The sequence below is a fragment of the Diabrotica virgifera genome, chromosome 4, assembly GCF_917563875.1.
Source record: "Diabrotica virgifera virgifera chromosome 4, PGI_DIABVI_V3a".
NCBI lineage: Eukaryota > Metazoa > Arthropoda > Insecta > Coleoptera > Chrysomelidae > Diabrotica > Diabrotica virgifera.
Window position 1 is genome coordinate 80597951 of NC_065446.1, and position 13729 is coordinate 80611679.

Genomic DNA, 13729 nt, shown 5'->3' on the forward strand with positions numbered 1-13729 from the left:
ATTATGTATTAATTTTCTTATCTTAAAAGGCAACTAACATGTCAATCTCGAAAAAAAGTATATCTACTAAATAAATTATTTTTCAAACTCTTTCAAACTAGTTTGACAAACAGTTTGAATTTTCAAACCTGTACGATTGACCAGTTTGACTTGACTTGATTATTTGTCAGAAGGATTGACTTGAGTTTGACTTGAAATTAAGTCAAACTCAAGTCAAGTTCAAATATTCAAGTCAAACTTGTGCAACTCTAAAGACAGTATACAACAGTTGTAAGAGTGTGTCAGGTTAGATTTAAATTTTAAATGCAAAATTTTGTTAATTCTGCTTGAAACGTATTTTGAATCATATTTTCTAAATATTTTGTATGTATTGAATATACTTATAACTGAATATATATCATACTTATAATATACTTATATAACTGAATATATTTATAAATCTCGTTGATATTTATCCAAAAGAATCTATGATTAATTAAATCTAGGCTATTAATCTTGCTTAAATTATCAAAGCCTGTAAGAATTTCCGTGAAGAACTCTTTGGTGTTCTTAACAACCATGATTTATGATAAGTAATTTATATCCTGTCGTTTAAAACTAGAAAAGAAATATGGTCTTTAAAGAGAATGATAAAAATAGAAAAATTCATTTAAAATGGAATGCCTCCATCAATAAAAAGAAAATTCATGTCTTGTTGCTGGAAAATCTATAAAATTTATATGAGAGAGAAGTGAAACTGTGCCTATGTGAGAAGACACCTAAGTGTCTATACCTAAGATTAGGTTTAAGTATGAAACGCTGAGAGACTTCACGTTTTGAATCGTTTTAATTTTATTTCTAAGACCCCGTACATACGCCGACAAATACGATACCATTTGTTCATTGGTAACTTAAAACACGGCGTCTAACGTTCTCATGTGTACGGGGTTTTAAAATTGTTGTTAGCGTTATCAAATTTTTATATAAATAGTGATATGATGTCGCTGTGATAAGTGTCAAACTTATTTTTCTTCTTCGGCCTCTTTATAAGCAATTCTGCTTGTTCATTGGCGGATCGATAACTCTATGGAAGGTTGTCACTCCCGATAATTCTTCTGCCGATTGGTGATTTATCACTTGCAATTTTGACCAGACGTTTCCCTACTTTCTACTTATGTATGTGGTTATTCCATTGTTTTTTTTTTTATTTAGTGTCTATTCGTTTATACACTCATCTCTTGCTATTTCCAGTAATCTTTGTATTGTGGCTGTGCCGGGTCTTGTTTCTGATGCATATGGCATCACTGCCTTTATAAATTCTTGACTTCATCGCAGTAACTCAGAGTTAATATGTCGGTTTCGCCATATAGTGTTATTAAGGCATCCTGCCAGTCTATTTGTTTTATGTACTTCAACTTCTATTTGCCATCAATTTCTATTTTACGTCTGATTGGTTCTTTGCTGATTACTGTTGTTTTAGTTTTCTAAGTTGAGATTGTGATATTAAATTCTTTTGCTCTTATGATAAATTTGTGGAGTAGTCTTTGCAGACTATCTTCATCTTGAGCTATCAATATTGCGTCGGATGCGTAACAGAGTATTTTACGTCTTTGTTTCCCTATCTGTATCCTCTTCCTTTGTTGACACTGTTTAAGTGTCAAGATTAAATTGAAAACAAACATACAGGACATACTATCCATATGGAATAAGCACTATAAAGAAAAATTCGAGGCATGCAACCAACAAAATGAGGAGAGAGGACAGCAGGAAAGAGAAGAGGATAGGGACAATCGAGTAGACGAAATTCATATCAAAGATATTGAAGAAGGATTGGCAAAAATAAAGATTGGAAAAGCGGGAGGTGCAGATGACATAGATCCGGAGATGATGAAGTACGTAGGAGAACGAGGCAAGTTTTGGCTACTGTAAATAATGAAGAAAGCATGGAGAACAGAAAAGATACCGAAAGACTGGGAAGAAAATTAATTGATACGAATACACAAGGAAGGAGATGAAGCGGAATGTGATAACTATAGAGCTATATGCTTATCATCAGTGGCATATAATTTCTACACCGGAATAATAGAAAGGAAGCTCAGGAAAGAACTGGAGGGAAAATTAGAAGAAGAACAAGCTGCTTTTAGGAAGGAAAGAGGAACAACAGATAATATATACATACTGAGAAATATAATTGAAAGGAAAAACTAAATAGGAGAAGACTTATATATTACGTTTATAGATATTAAAGCTAAAGCTGCTTTTGATTCTATAAATAGAGACGTAATATGGTCAGTAATGGAAGACCTGTAAATCCCGCAAAAGATAGTAAGCGTGGTAAAAAGTACATATAGAAACGTACTTGCTAAAGTACAAATAAACGGAAACAGATCGCCAATAATAAACCTAAGGAGAGGAATAAAACAAGGGGACAGTCTCAGCCCAGTTTTGTTTATATTAGTAATGGATAGAGTAATGAAGAGCGCTAAAAGAAAGTCAAGGCAATTACAGTCAACAATAGGTTACAGAAATTTGGTGCCAGTGAGAATGGAGGGATTACTATATGCAGATCACCTAGTAATAATAGCAGACAATAAAGAGAAAATGCAAAAATTAATCGATATCTGGGTGGAAGAAATAGAAAATTTGAAAATGGAGGTAAATGTAAAGAAAACGAAGACCATGATAGTAGCGCAAAAGAAAAGGGAAGAAATAAACCAAACGATATTTAGGTGCAAAACCGAAATAATAGAAACAGTCTCGACGTTTGAATACCTGGGAGTAATAATATCAGAGGATGGAAAGCTAGATCAAGAAATCTCATACAGGGCGAGAAAAGCAAATAAGATCTACTATGCACTAAATAAAACAATATTTGGAAAGGAAGAAATAGAGAAAGAAATAAAACTGAAGGTATACAATGCAAGATCTGTATCAACTTTAATATATGCAAGTGAGACATGGGTAAACAATGCAAAAATAGACAGTATAATAAACGTAGCGGAGATGAAGCAGCTGAGAAAAATAGCAGGAAAAACGAAATTGGACAGAATAAGAAATGAAGATATTAGACAAAGACTGAAACAGGAATCGATAATAACCAAGATCCAAAAAAGAAAATTAAAATGGTATGGACACATTAACAGAATGGACCAAGGAAGACTACCAAAGCAGGTGATGGAATCAAAAAGATATGGTAAAAGAAGGAAAGGGAGGCCAAGGAAGAGATAGATCGATCAAATTATCGATCGAAATTGGACAGGAAAAAGGAAAAACACTTCAACAAATGAAAAAGTTAGCAAAGGACAGCAAGAAATGGAAGATATGGATAGAGGATGAATAAAACCTCCGACGCCCCTGGGGGGCATAAAGAGTTTCGAGAACGAAGAAGAAGAAGAAGATTAATTTGAAAAGCATGTTTTCAAGTGTTTTTCGAACTTCCTGTCTTTAAGTTGTTAAGGTGTTTCCAGTTCTAACTCATTTGTTGTTCCTCTACATAAAGCTTTTTTAGATAGTCACATTATGCTTTACTTGTTCATCGAATATTAGATTGGAGGAGAGGCAGGATCGAATGACCACCTGAGTTACCAGATTTGTTTCCCCTGGATTTTTTGTGGGAACACCTAAAAAATAGAATCTACAGAACATCATCCCTGTCTTTAGAAGATTTACGCCAACGAATTGTCAATGAATACCTATGAATCACTCGGCAAATATCGGAATGTGGAAAAACGTTTCGAAACGATTTATCCGTGTATACAAAGGCATAGACACAAGTCCACTGAAAACGGCAGAGATGACAGTACTGAGAAGGATTACCGGAAATACGCTTAGAGACCGAAAGAGGAGTGAAGATATTAGAAGAAAATGTGTAACGTCTTCTTCTTCTGGTTCCTATCCGTTTCGAATGTTGGAAATTATATTGGCAATCATAACTTTGCTCACTGCGGCTCGAAACAGTTCCATTGAGGTTTTCTTAAACCATGTTGTCAAATTTCCTCAGCCGTAACGTACAGTGTGTGTAACGTACATACATGTGTAACGTGTATAAAAATGAAAGCACACTAAATAGAAAAGATAATGAAATAACCACATAAGCAGAACGGGGGAGACTCGTGTGATCAAATTAGCAAGAGATAAGTCAATAATCGGCAAAAGATGAAGTAATAACCTTCTATAGAGGTATGAATTCGACAATGAACAAGCTGAATTGCTTATAAATAGGAAGAGGCACATCACGCAAAATGATCAACCAAGGTTCAGAACTCATGCCAGAGATCACACTAAGCGAAATCCAGGACGCAATGAAAAAGATGAAAAACAACAAAGCGCCAGGAGAAGATGGAGTCGTAATAGAAGCTATAAAGATGGGCGGACGTGCACTTCTCAACCAAGTAAACATTTTGTTTAACCTTTATCTAACAGATTGTTGCATACCGGAAACATGGAACAATGCATTAACAATTTTACTAGACACGAAATGAGACAAGGCGCACCTAGAAAACTATAGACCAATCAACTTATTGAACCACATCTATAAAATGTTTACCCGAATAATTACGACAAAACTACACTCAACGAAAAAGGTACGTAATATCAATAAAAATTAATTCAGACAACAAACGCAATACTTAAAATTTGTCCAATTCTTGGTTTTATTGGGACAACAATACGATGTTCATCAATTCATTATTTTCGTTCGTTGAGCCAATGTATTACGTTTATTGAATGGATGAACATTCATTATGTATACCATAATATCACTTTATTGGTATTACGAACTCTGTTCACTGAGTCAACGAACACTATTTATAGATATTACGAACTCTGTTCACTGAGTCAACAAACACTATTTATTGAAACAACAATGTCGTTAATTGACCGACGAAGACTATTCGTTGTGTCAATAACAGTGTTATTTCTCGTAACGCATTTCGTTTATTTCTACAATTATTTCCGTTTATTGTTACAATTAATTCCGTTCATTCCCACAATAAATACGGTTTTTCTTACAAGCAATTCTATTCATTCTTACAATCAGTTTCGTTCATTCCTACTATGAACGTATTTTATATTAATAATTACTGAATGCAACAGCCCAATGTATGATGTTAATTGATTAATAATAATTTTTTAAATCCCCCTTTTTTGTCCTTAACCTAAAGGACTTTACACTGTGTGATTTTTCATATGATTTCACTTATACAGTGTACTGGAATAAGTGTTACACTCCCCCCACCCCCTTATTAACTTATTTATTTTTAGCACATAAGCAAAACGCTCGGACAGGTCGATTTTTAAAATAATCAAAGTATATTATAACATCAATGTTTCGAACTTTACACGATCCCTCTTCAGGTGACAGGCGCGGCATAACTTTGATTTTTTTTAATGGGAAAGTACGTCATGTGACAGCTTATTTAAAAGCGTTTGAAATAGTGATTCCAAAAATGTATAACACTTTAATCCTTTTTGAGAGCGCAGGTGCAAAATTTCGATCGAATTCTTTTTAAACGCATTCATTTTTTTTTGAATTCTGAGAAAACTAATAAGTATTTTTGAAATATTTAAACGCATAATGAAATATTATAATATTACCGAGGGCAGAAAGTCCCTTAGAATAAACAAAAAGTTTCTGTTGAATGGTATGCCTATTTGAAATTAAAAATCATACTAAATTTTCTCTTTTTCACCGCTGTGACTTATTAAAATAATCATTATAGAGGTTCTCAGGGACTTCAGACCCTCGATAATACTGTAATATTTTATTTTGCATTTAAATTTTCAAAAATAATAATTAGTTTTCTCAGGATTCGAAAGAAATAATACATTTAAAAAGAATTCGACCATAATTTCACGATAATAGACATACAAAAACTTCCTTCTACTACGGACTACACTTAAAAGCGAAATGCAATTATTATTCGGCACTTCGGTAACACAGAGAAGCTAGGGGTATCACGATAAGGAAAAGCCGTTAACTTTCAAATGGTCAAGCAAAACATTTATTGTCTCAACAACTACGATTCTTGTCACAATGAACGCAGTGATTGGGGGTATTAAATGCAGTAGTAGATTGATTAATGCATTCGTTGTCACAACAATCAATTTACATCTATTCAATAATCATATATTACTCTATATTAACAACATTTGTACATTGTTTTAATGAAATATGTACGTTGTCACGATAAACCAAGGTAATTGCTTGTCATCTACGAAATCAAGAACGTGAGTTGCTGCCAGAATTAACAGCATTTATTAAATATACGAAACTAAGTTATTGGCTGAATAAATTGAGTGTTATTGATTAATGTACTCTAGTTATTCTCACAATTATTATTTAATCATTGTGACAATAACCAGATACATTCGTCAATGTCTAAAAGTTCGTTGAAACAACAAATTAAATTGTTGTGACAACGAAATACTATTCAGTAATCACTGTTAATCAATATTACCAACTAAATTTTTTTGAGTGTAGAAAAGAAGTTGGATTTCTACCAGCCCCGAGAACAAGCTGGCTTCCGCTCAAAATTCGAAGCAAACAATCACCTACAAACAGTAAAAATCTTAATAGAAAAATCGATAGAATATAACAGATCACTGGTACTTATCTTCGTAGACTTTCACAAAGCCTTCGACACTGTCGAATTAGACAGCATTATAACTGCTCTGAACAGTAGTAGAATAGACTACCGGTTTACAAAGCTAGTACAAACATTATACCAAAACGCCACAATGCGTGTAAAACTACATGATACCACCAGAGAAATTCATATCAAGCGAAATGTGAGAGAGGTGTGATACTCTCTCACCTAAATTATTTATAACGGTCCTCGAATACTCGTTTAAAATGCTAAAGTGGGAAAATAGAGGAATAAAAATAGATGGAGAAATGCTCAACCATCTGCGTTTTGCCGACTATATAGTACTTATTACCGAAGATCTGGGTGAAGCACAACAAATGCTACAAGAATTAGAAAACGTATCTTCAACAATAGGTCTAATAAAAATGAACATCAGTAAGACCTAATTTATGACAAATTTAGTTCCCAGCGAACACCTAACCATCCAAAATCAAGTGGTAGAATTGACAGAAAAGTATATAGCTCGGTCATGGCATCAGAATAGATCAGACAATCAGAACTGCGAATTTCAACGACGAATAACACTTGCTTGGGCGGCGTATGGTTCACTAAGAGACATCTTTAAGAGCAACATCCCGATAGCTATGAAACGGAAGACATTTGACCAGTGTGTTCTTCCTAATATGACATACGGAGCAGAAACTCTCACGCTCACAAAAAGAACAGCACTAAAAATGCGAGTGGCTCAAAGACGCATGGAAAGATCGATTCTCGGCGTGACAAAAAAAAGACAAAATAAGGAACCAAGACCTGAGGAAAAGAACAGGTGTCACTGATGTCGTCGAACGTCGACTGACTAGCCAGGCTGAAATGGAATTGGGCAGGTCACATAGCGAGACTGAAAGACTCAAGATAGACCAGAAAACTAATTGACTGGCGCCCAAGAGACGACAAACGCAGCAGAGGACGACCACCAACACGCTGGATGGACGACATTAAACGGATATCCAAGAAATGGCAACAAGAAGCACAGACCTATGTCCAGCAGTGGACAGAAGAGGTTGCATGGCAATGATGAGGAAGAGGAGGAAGAAGAAGAAGAAGTAGCAAGAGGGAGAGGAGGAGAAGAAGTAAAGCATAATGCTGAGAAGCATCGTCTTGATGAAAAGTCAAATGCAAACCAAACAATTCATGTTATAGAAAAGTGTCCAAATTTTAGCACCAAACTCTCATAAAAGTTATCATAGTCAGTAGTGGGCAAATGAGAGTTCTGGCCGCACAACCCCCACCCCTTTTTGTACCCCCCACTCCTACCCTGTATACCCCCCACCCCTAATTATACAAAGGTGGGGGGTATACAGGGTAGGAGTGGGGGGGTACAAAAAGGGGTGGGGTTGTGCGGCCAGAACTCTCATTCCACCATTTTATACCACCACCACATTACACCCCCCACCACATTACACCCCCCCACCACATTATACCTCCCACCACTTCATACCTCCACCATTTTGTATACCTCCCACCATTGACCAGGTCAACGACCGGTCAAGAAGTCAACGACAGGTCAAGTAGTCAACGAACAGATAAGAAGTTAACAAACGATTAAGAAGTCAACGAACAGTCAACGACCGGTCGACGACTGTTGAGAAATGAAGGATGGGAAATATAAAAAATTCTCCCGTTAAAGGTAGTCTATGAAATAAACAAGAATTAGTAACAACTTGATTTTTATTTAATACATTTACACCATCTACACCCAACAAGGTAGTTTCATTCGGTACTGAGAATATGTAGTGGGAGTTCACCTCATTAAAATAAAACAATTATTAGTACAAAAAATATGTTTATTAATTACTATCGCTGGTACAATAAAATCTAATTATAATATTATTACGTTTATGATTTACTTGAACCATCTTCAGGATCATGAATGTCTACGTCAATATCCTCATTACTACAAGTATCACCTTCATTATTTTCTTCTTTTCCATATAAAGCAGATGGGAGAAATTTTTTTATTCGAATTAAATAACCATCCAATTCTACAACTTTTAGTAACGATACAAATCCATATAAACAGATTTGGTTTTTAAGATACAAGTCACAAATTTCAACACCTTTTTCATATTTTCTGGCTAATTCTATACAATATTCTGAAGAATATGGTGATGGACGCACTGCACCATAAATGGCTTCATGAGAAGCATCAAATTCCAAATTGGAGAAAAGTTGGTGTAAACTTTCAACACCACTCTTTAAATCCGTAACTTCGATGTCGGTAACGTAACACATCCACATTGTAAATATTAGTTACTAGCAGTGAAGCTGGAGAACGACTGTATAAGTTTTCTTTACAACACGTTATAAACTAAAACCCCCCACCAACAGATGGTTAGCACCCCACTACGATTTTATAATAAATCCATTTCAAAACTATCTACATAAAATTCACGCCCATCATTATTTTCTTGTTCTGGTAGAAGTAGTTTAGCTTGTTGGATTAAATAATCGAGATTGTTTTGTTGTTGATCAGGTGTAAACGTATCTATTTTGTAATGACCCCACGCTAATGTGTTAATAGTTCCAGGTATAACATACCTCTTATCATCGTGGGAAGTTAAAGCAACCTTATTTTTTAACTCGGTATACATTTCATGTAAATGCGACTTAAATGTATACATTTTACGATAAATCTTTGCATTAGCATTATCAACCACTTGTTTATAATCCGTAAATGTTAAAGATTTATTTATAACGTTTTTGGAAATCCCTTTAGCTTTTTTACAATGTTTATTGTTACTCAATGTCACACAATAAGCTTTGGCACCAGTACCACAAAAATTCGTAATTGGTTCACCTTTAAACTCATCCTTTAATTTACCAACTACTGATGGTGTTTTGGGTATATTAAAAATATTATCTACTGGGTAATTAGATGTATCAAATAAATCAAGGTTTTCTTTAATATCGCGGTACACGTTTTCTGTTTGAATATGTAAAATTAAAGAATCAGTGTCGGTATACAAAAGGGTTGCATCACCCATATATTTAGCTTTAATATAGTTGTAAAAGAAATCATACATACGAATTTTGGATATTTCTAAAATTGAAAAACCGACATATACCGGTTTGTCGTAAACAATTTTTAAAATATTCATTTGAATTGCGACTAAATTGTCAGAAAATATTGAAACTGAGTGGAAATTCGGCATACTAATAAATCCTTCAGCACCGATACTACCGGGTAAGTTTTCCCAGTGGGATAATAGTTTAATATCAACCCTTTTATCAACGTTTTCCATAGTTTTCCCATAAATAGAGTTGGTGTAATTCTTATATGTGCTTTTATCAAATTCATTATCTGAGGAATTACGTAAATTCGTATTCAATTCAATATAAGGTTTTAGCCACGGTGATTGAGAAAATTCTAGAATTCGATAAATTTTAGCCACCTTTAACCCTTGTTCAACACATTGTTTTAGATTTCTATAATGGATAATATATTTATGTTTCGGTAACAACGTTAATACAAGTTTGGGATCTTTACCATTAGGAGGTATTATATTTTCAGGGCAAAACGGTAAGTCGTTGTGATGATCATGCAATGTTTCAGGATATGTTAAATCAACTTCCAAAACATACCCCTTCGGAGATTCATCATCGATTGATAAACAATCAAAATTAGTGATTTCTACACCATCTAACCACCGAAAATCACCATGTGGAAGATATTGACTCATGGCGTAACCATAAAGATTTGTTGCGTCTAAATAAAGAATATAGGAAGTAGGTTTAGAACAATCATAATTTTCACAATACTGATTATTTGCAGTAGCAAATCTAGTGCTACATTGACTTATACCTCCACGTATTCCCTTTTTAAAAAAATGAAGCATATCAATATCTGTTAATAATTCAAGCTGAATATTAGTTTTACGCAACATGCCATCCCAGCTAAGTGATGGAGCTGTTAAATATTGAGCAGGATCTAATTTATAATTAAATAAACAATTACGCCGAAAATTTTCAAAAACGTCAGCTAATAATAAAACATCCGACTTTAAATAAACATCAGAGTACTCTCCTAAATTTTTACAATCAAAAACTCCCCAAACTTGCTTAGCTCGTAAATATTTTTCATTGGAAATACCTTCACCTTTTAAAACATCGAAAAATTGTTCTTGTGCAGGTAAAGATACCTCATTAAGTTTTGAAAAGTTATCCAAGTATGAATAAGGGAAAACGCCTTTCTGTCGTAACAATCCGAACTCTTCATTTGACCGACAATATTTTCGTAACTCTAGACATTGATCACCGTCAAGAGTTTTACTTAAATTATCTAGTGAATGAGGTAAAAATCTGAAAGAATCTACAAACCTTAATTTTAAATATGTATTTTGTTCTAGACCGCGATCAACTAAAAGTAATTTGGTAAATGATATATATTTTTCTTTAGTTTGTGCAATAACATCAATTTTTTCGTTATTTTGAGCTAATTTTGTTATAAAAAGATGTGCATCGTAATTGGTTAAATTATGCATAAAAACGGGGATAAACTTCGGTAATTTGTAATTTAAATTACAAGCGTTATGAGCTGCTCCCGAAAACAACCCCGTTAAATGTGAATGATCTCTAACCTTCATTTCGTTAATATCGAATGGTTTATCACAAATGTGACAGCACTTACTTTCAAAAAATTGTAATTCCTCTTCCGTTGTGAGTTTTTTCATAGGTTTAATATGTTTAAGGTATTTATGATAAATCGTGTAAACTTCTTTTTCTAGTTTTTGAATAAATGTTTCAGCCACATTATCACCGCGGTAAATAATAAGTTGTGATAAGCTATCATCAAAATAACATTTAATATAAAAACCGAATGAATATGGTGTGTGCTGGTAGGTTTTAACAGTGAATGAGGAATTATCAGAAGGTGTCACATGTTGTATCGGTTGTAGTATACTTTCAAAATCAGCGTATATAACAAACGGAACTTGCATTTGTTTATGAAAGTTGGAAAACTGTAAGATATTTTCTTTTTGTAGATGCCCAAATTTATTGAGAATCATGTCTGTAGTTGGAAGCTTAGTATATACAAAGTTACAATCATTGTCTTCATGTTTGTGAAGACGTTCCAAGGATGAGAAAAATTGTAAACAACCATTACATAGAAAAGTCTGACCATTATGATGTGATTTTTGACTTGATATTAACCGCGATAAATTTTTAATATAACAATAATGACTATTCCCGTTTTCATCAAAAATAAGTAATAAATTAACATGTGTAGATTTTTTAGATTTTGTATGATATAGTGGTCCAACGATTTCCAATTGTGTAACATTATTTTTAAAGCATTCACCGACCCCAAAAACGTTAATTGAAATATTATTTAGTAATTCAAATTTTGGTATATCTGACAATTTCATAGGGAATTCTATATTATGGAACTGTAAGAGACTAGTATAATGCGGATAAGAAGTAGTAAGATTGGATTTACCTGTCGGGTTAAAAATGGATGCGTTTACCGCCCAACCAAAACATGCTTCATCTTTATTCATTATATTAATAACCGCTTTTTTCACCTCGATTTGTCGTGGCAACCTGATATATGAAGAAGATCGTAGAGGGTTGTACTTATTGATATTAACTTCTAATGATTGGATTTGTAAAAGACTCCATCCAGAATCCTTTTCTTGTATTTCCGAAACCTTGGGTAATATTTCACTAATAAAATCTTGATATGCTTGTTTCAGATTAGTAGAAATAGTAATAATTTGATTTTGAGTATTAAATGATTTTAAATCATAAGTATCTTTTTCAGGTATTGTATACATAGAGTAAAGTTCGACATTAACTTTTATCACTTTAAATTCGTGTAAATAGTTATGTAGAAGGCTCAAAACGTTACCCTCAATTTCATTAAAAAATTCCATGTGGTCAGTGTGATGTTTGCTGCTAGTTAGACGGTAACTACTAATACGATTTTTAAACGAACTTGATAGTTTCTCAACCCCACTGTCTAGATAATTAATAACACTTTTGTGTGAATTACTACGTAAATGTCCTGTTAGCCCTCTTCCACAAATTTTTTTATAACAATCTTGACATTCTATAATATTGGATCTAGTTGTAACTGAACGGGCATTAGATGCTTCTGCGGTAGGACGGGAAGTTGCTTCTGCAGTAGCCGAATAGTTTATATTAGCTGATGTATCAACACCTGACAGTTTCGCCTTTTTCACTTTATTATTAAACCGTTGTGGACAACTTTCCCGTTTATGTCGAGTTACACTGCTTCTGCTGGATAAAACTTTTAAACAGGAGTCGCACTGCATGTTTCTTGACTGAAACGTGGTGGACGTATGACGCAAAAATAAACAACGACAAAAGAAGTGTGATGTATAAATATAAACCGGTTTTCGAATACCGGTTTTGAACTGGAAATACCAGTTTTAAACTGGTGATACCAGTTTTGGAAATACCAGTTGGATACCAGTTTTAAACTGGATACCCTCGTTATTTTCAAGTAATAACAGATTAGTATTTATATACTGATTAGTATATACTGACTATGAGGTAGGATGAAACAGTTTTTACCGCTTTATCGCGATATGTGTGATTTTTTCTAAAAATTAATGATAGCTTCACATTCTAGACGTCAAGACCTTTCATTAGTGTGGTTGGAATGTGGTAGTAAGATGAAAAACAGGTTTTACCGCTTTATCGCGCTATGCTTGATTTTTTTTCTAAAAATAATGATAGCTTTACACTCTAGACGTCAAGACCTTTCATTAGAGTGGTTGAAATGTGTAAGTAGGATGAAAAAAACAGTTTTTACCGCTTTATCCTGCTATGCATGATTTTTTCTAAAAAATAACGATAGTTTTGTACTCCAACCGTCAAGACCTTTCATTAGAGTGGTTGGAAGGTGGTGGTAGGATCAAAAATAAAAAACCTCAAAAATAAAAAAATATAAAAAATGAAAAAAAAAAAAAAAAAAAAAAAAAAAAAAAAAATTTGAAAAAAAAAAAAAAAAAAAAAAAAAAAAAAAAAAAAAAAAAAAAAAAAAAAAAAAATTGAAAAAAAAAAAAAAAAAAAAAAAAAAAAAATTGAAAAAAAAAAAAAAAAAAAAAATTGAAAAAAAAATTGAAAAAAAAAAAAAA

At 33.3% G+C, this 13729-nt stretch overlaps 2 protein-coding genes across 2 annotated transcripts in view; both read right to left on the reverse strand.

Annotated features, from left to right (window-relative positions):
* Window positions 1-13729, reverse strand: part of LOC114331268 (protein rhomboid) — a 137650-nt gene that overhangs the window by 93944 nt on the left and 29977 nt on the right. The window lies entirely within an intron of this gene.
* Window positions 8978-12901, reverse strand: LOC126883600 (uncharacterized). The gene has a single exon (XM_050649252.1). The coding sequence runs from the start codon at window positions 12899-12901 to the stop codon at window positions 8978-8980; it is 3924 nt and encodes a 1307-aa protein (XP_050505209.1).

Bases quoted from the DNA above. Each gene is read 5' to 3' on its own strand.
- LOC126883600 (XM_050649252.1), bottom strand. From the start codon at position 12,901: ATGCAGTGCGACTCCTGTTTAAAAGTTTTATCCAGCAGAAGCAGTGTA.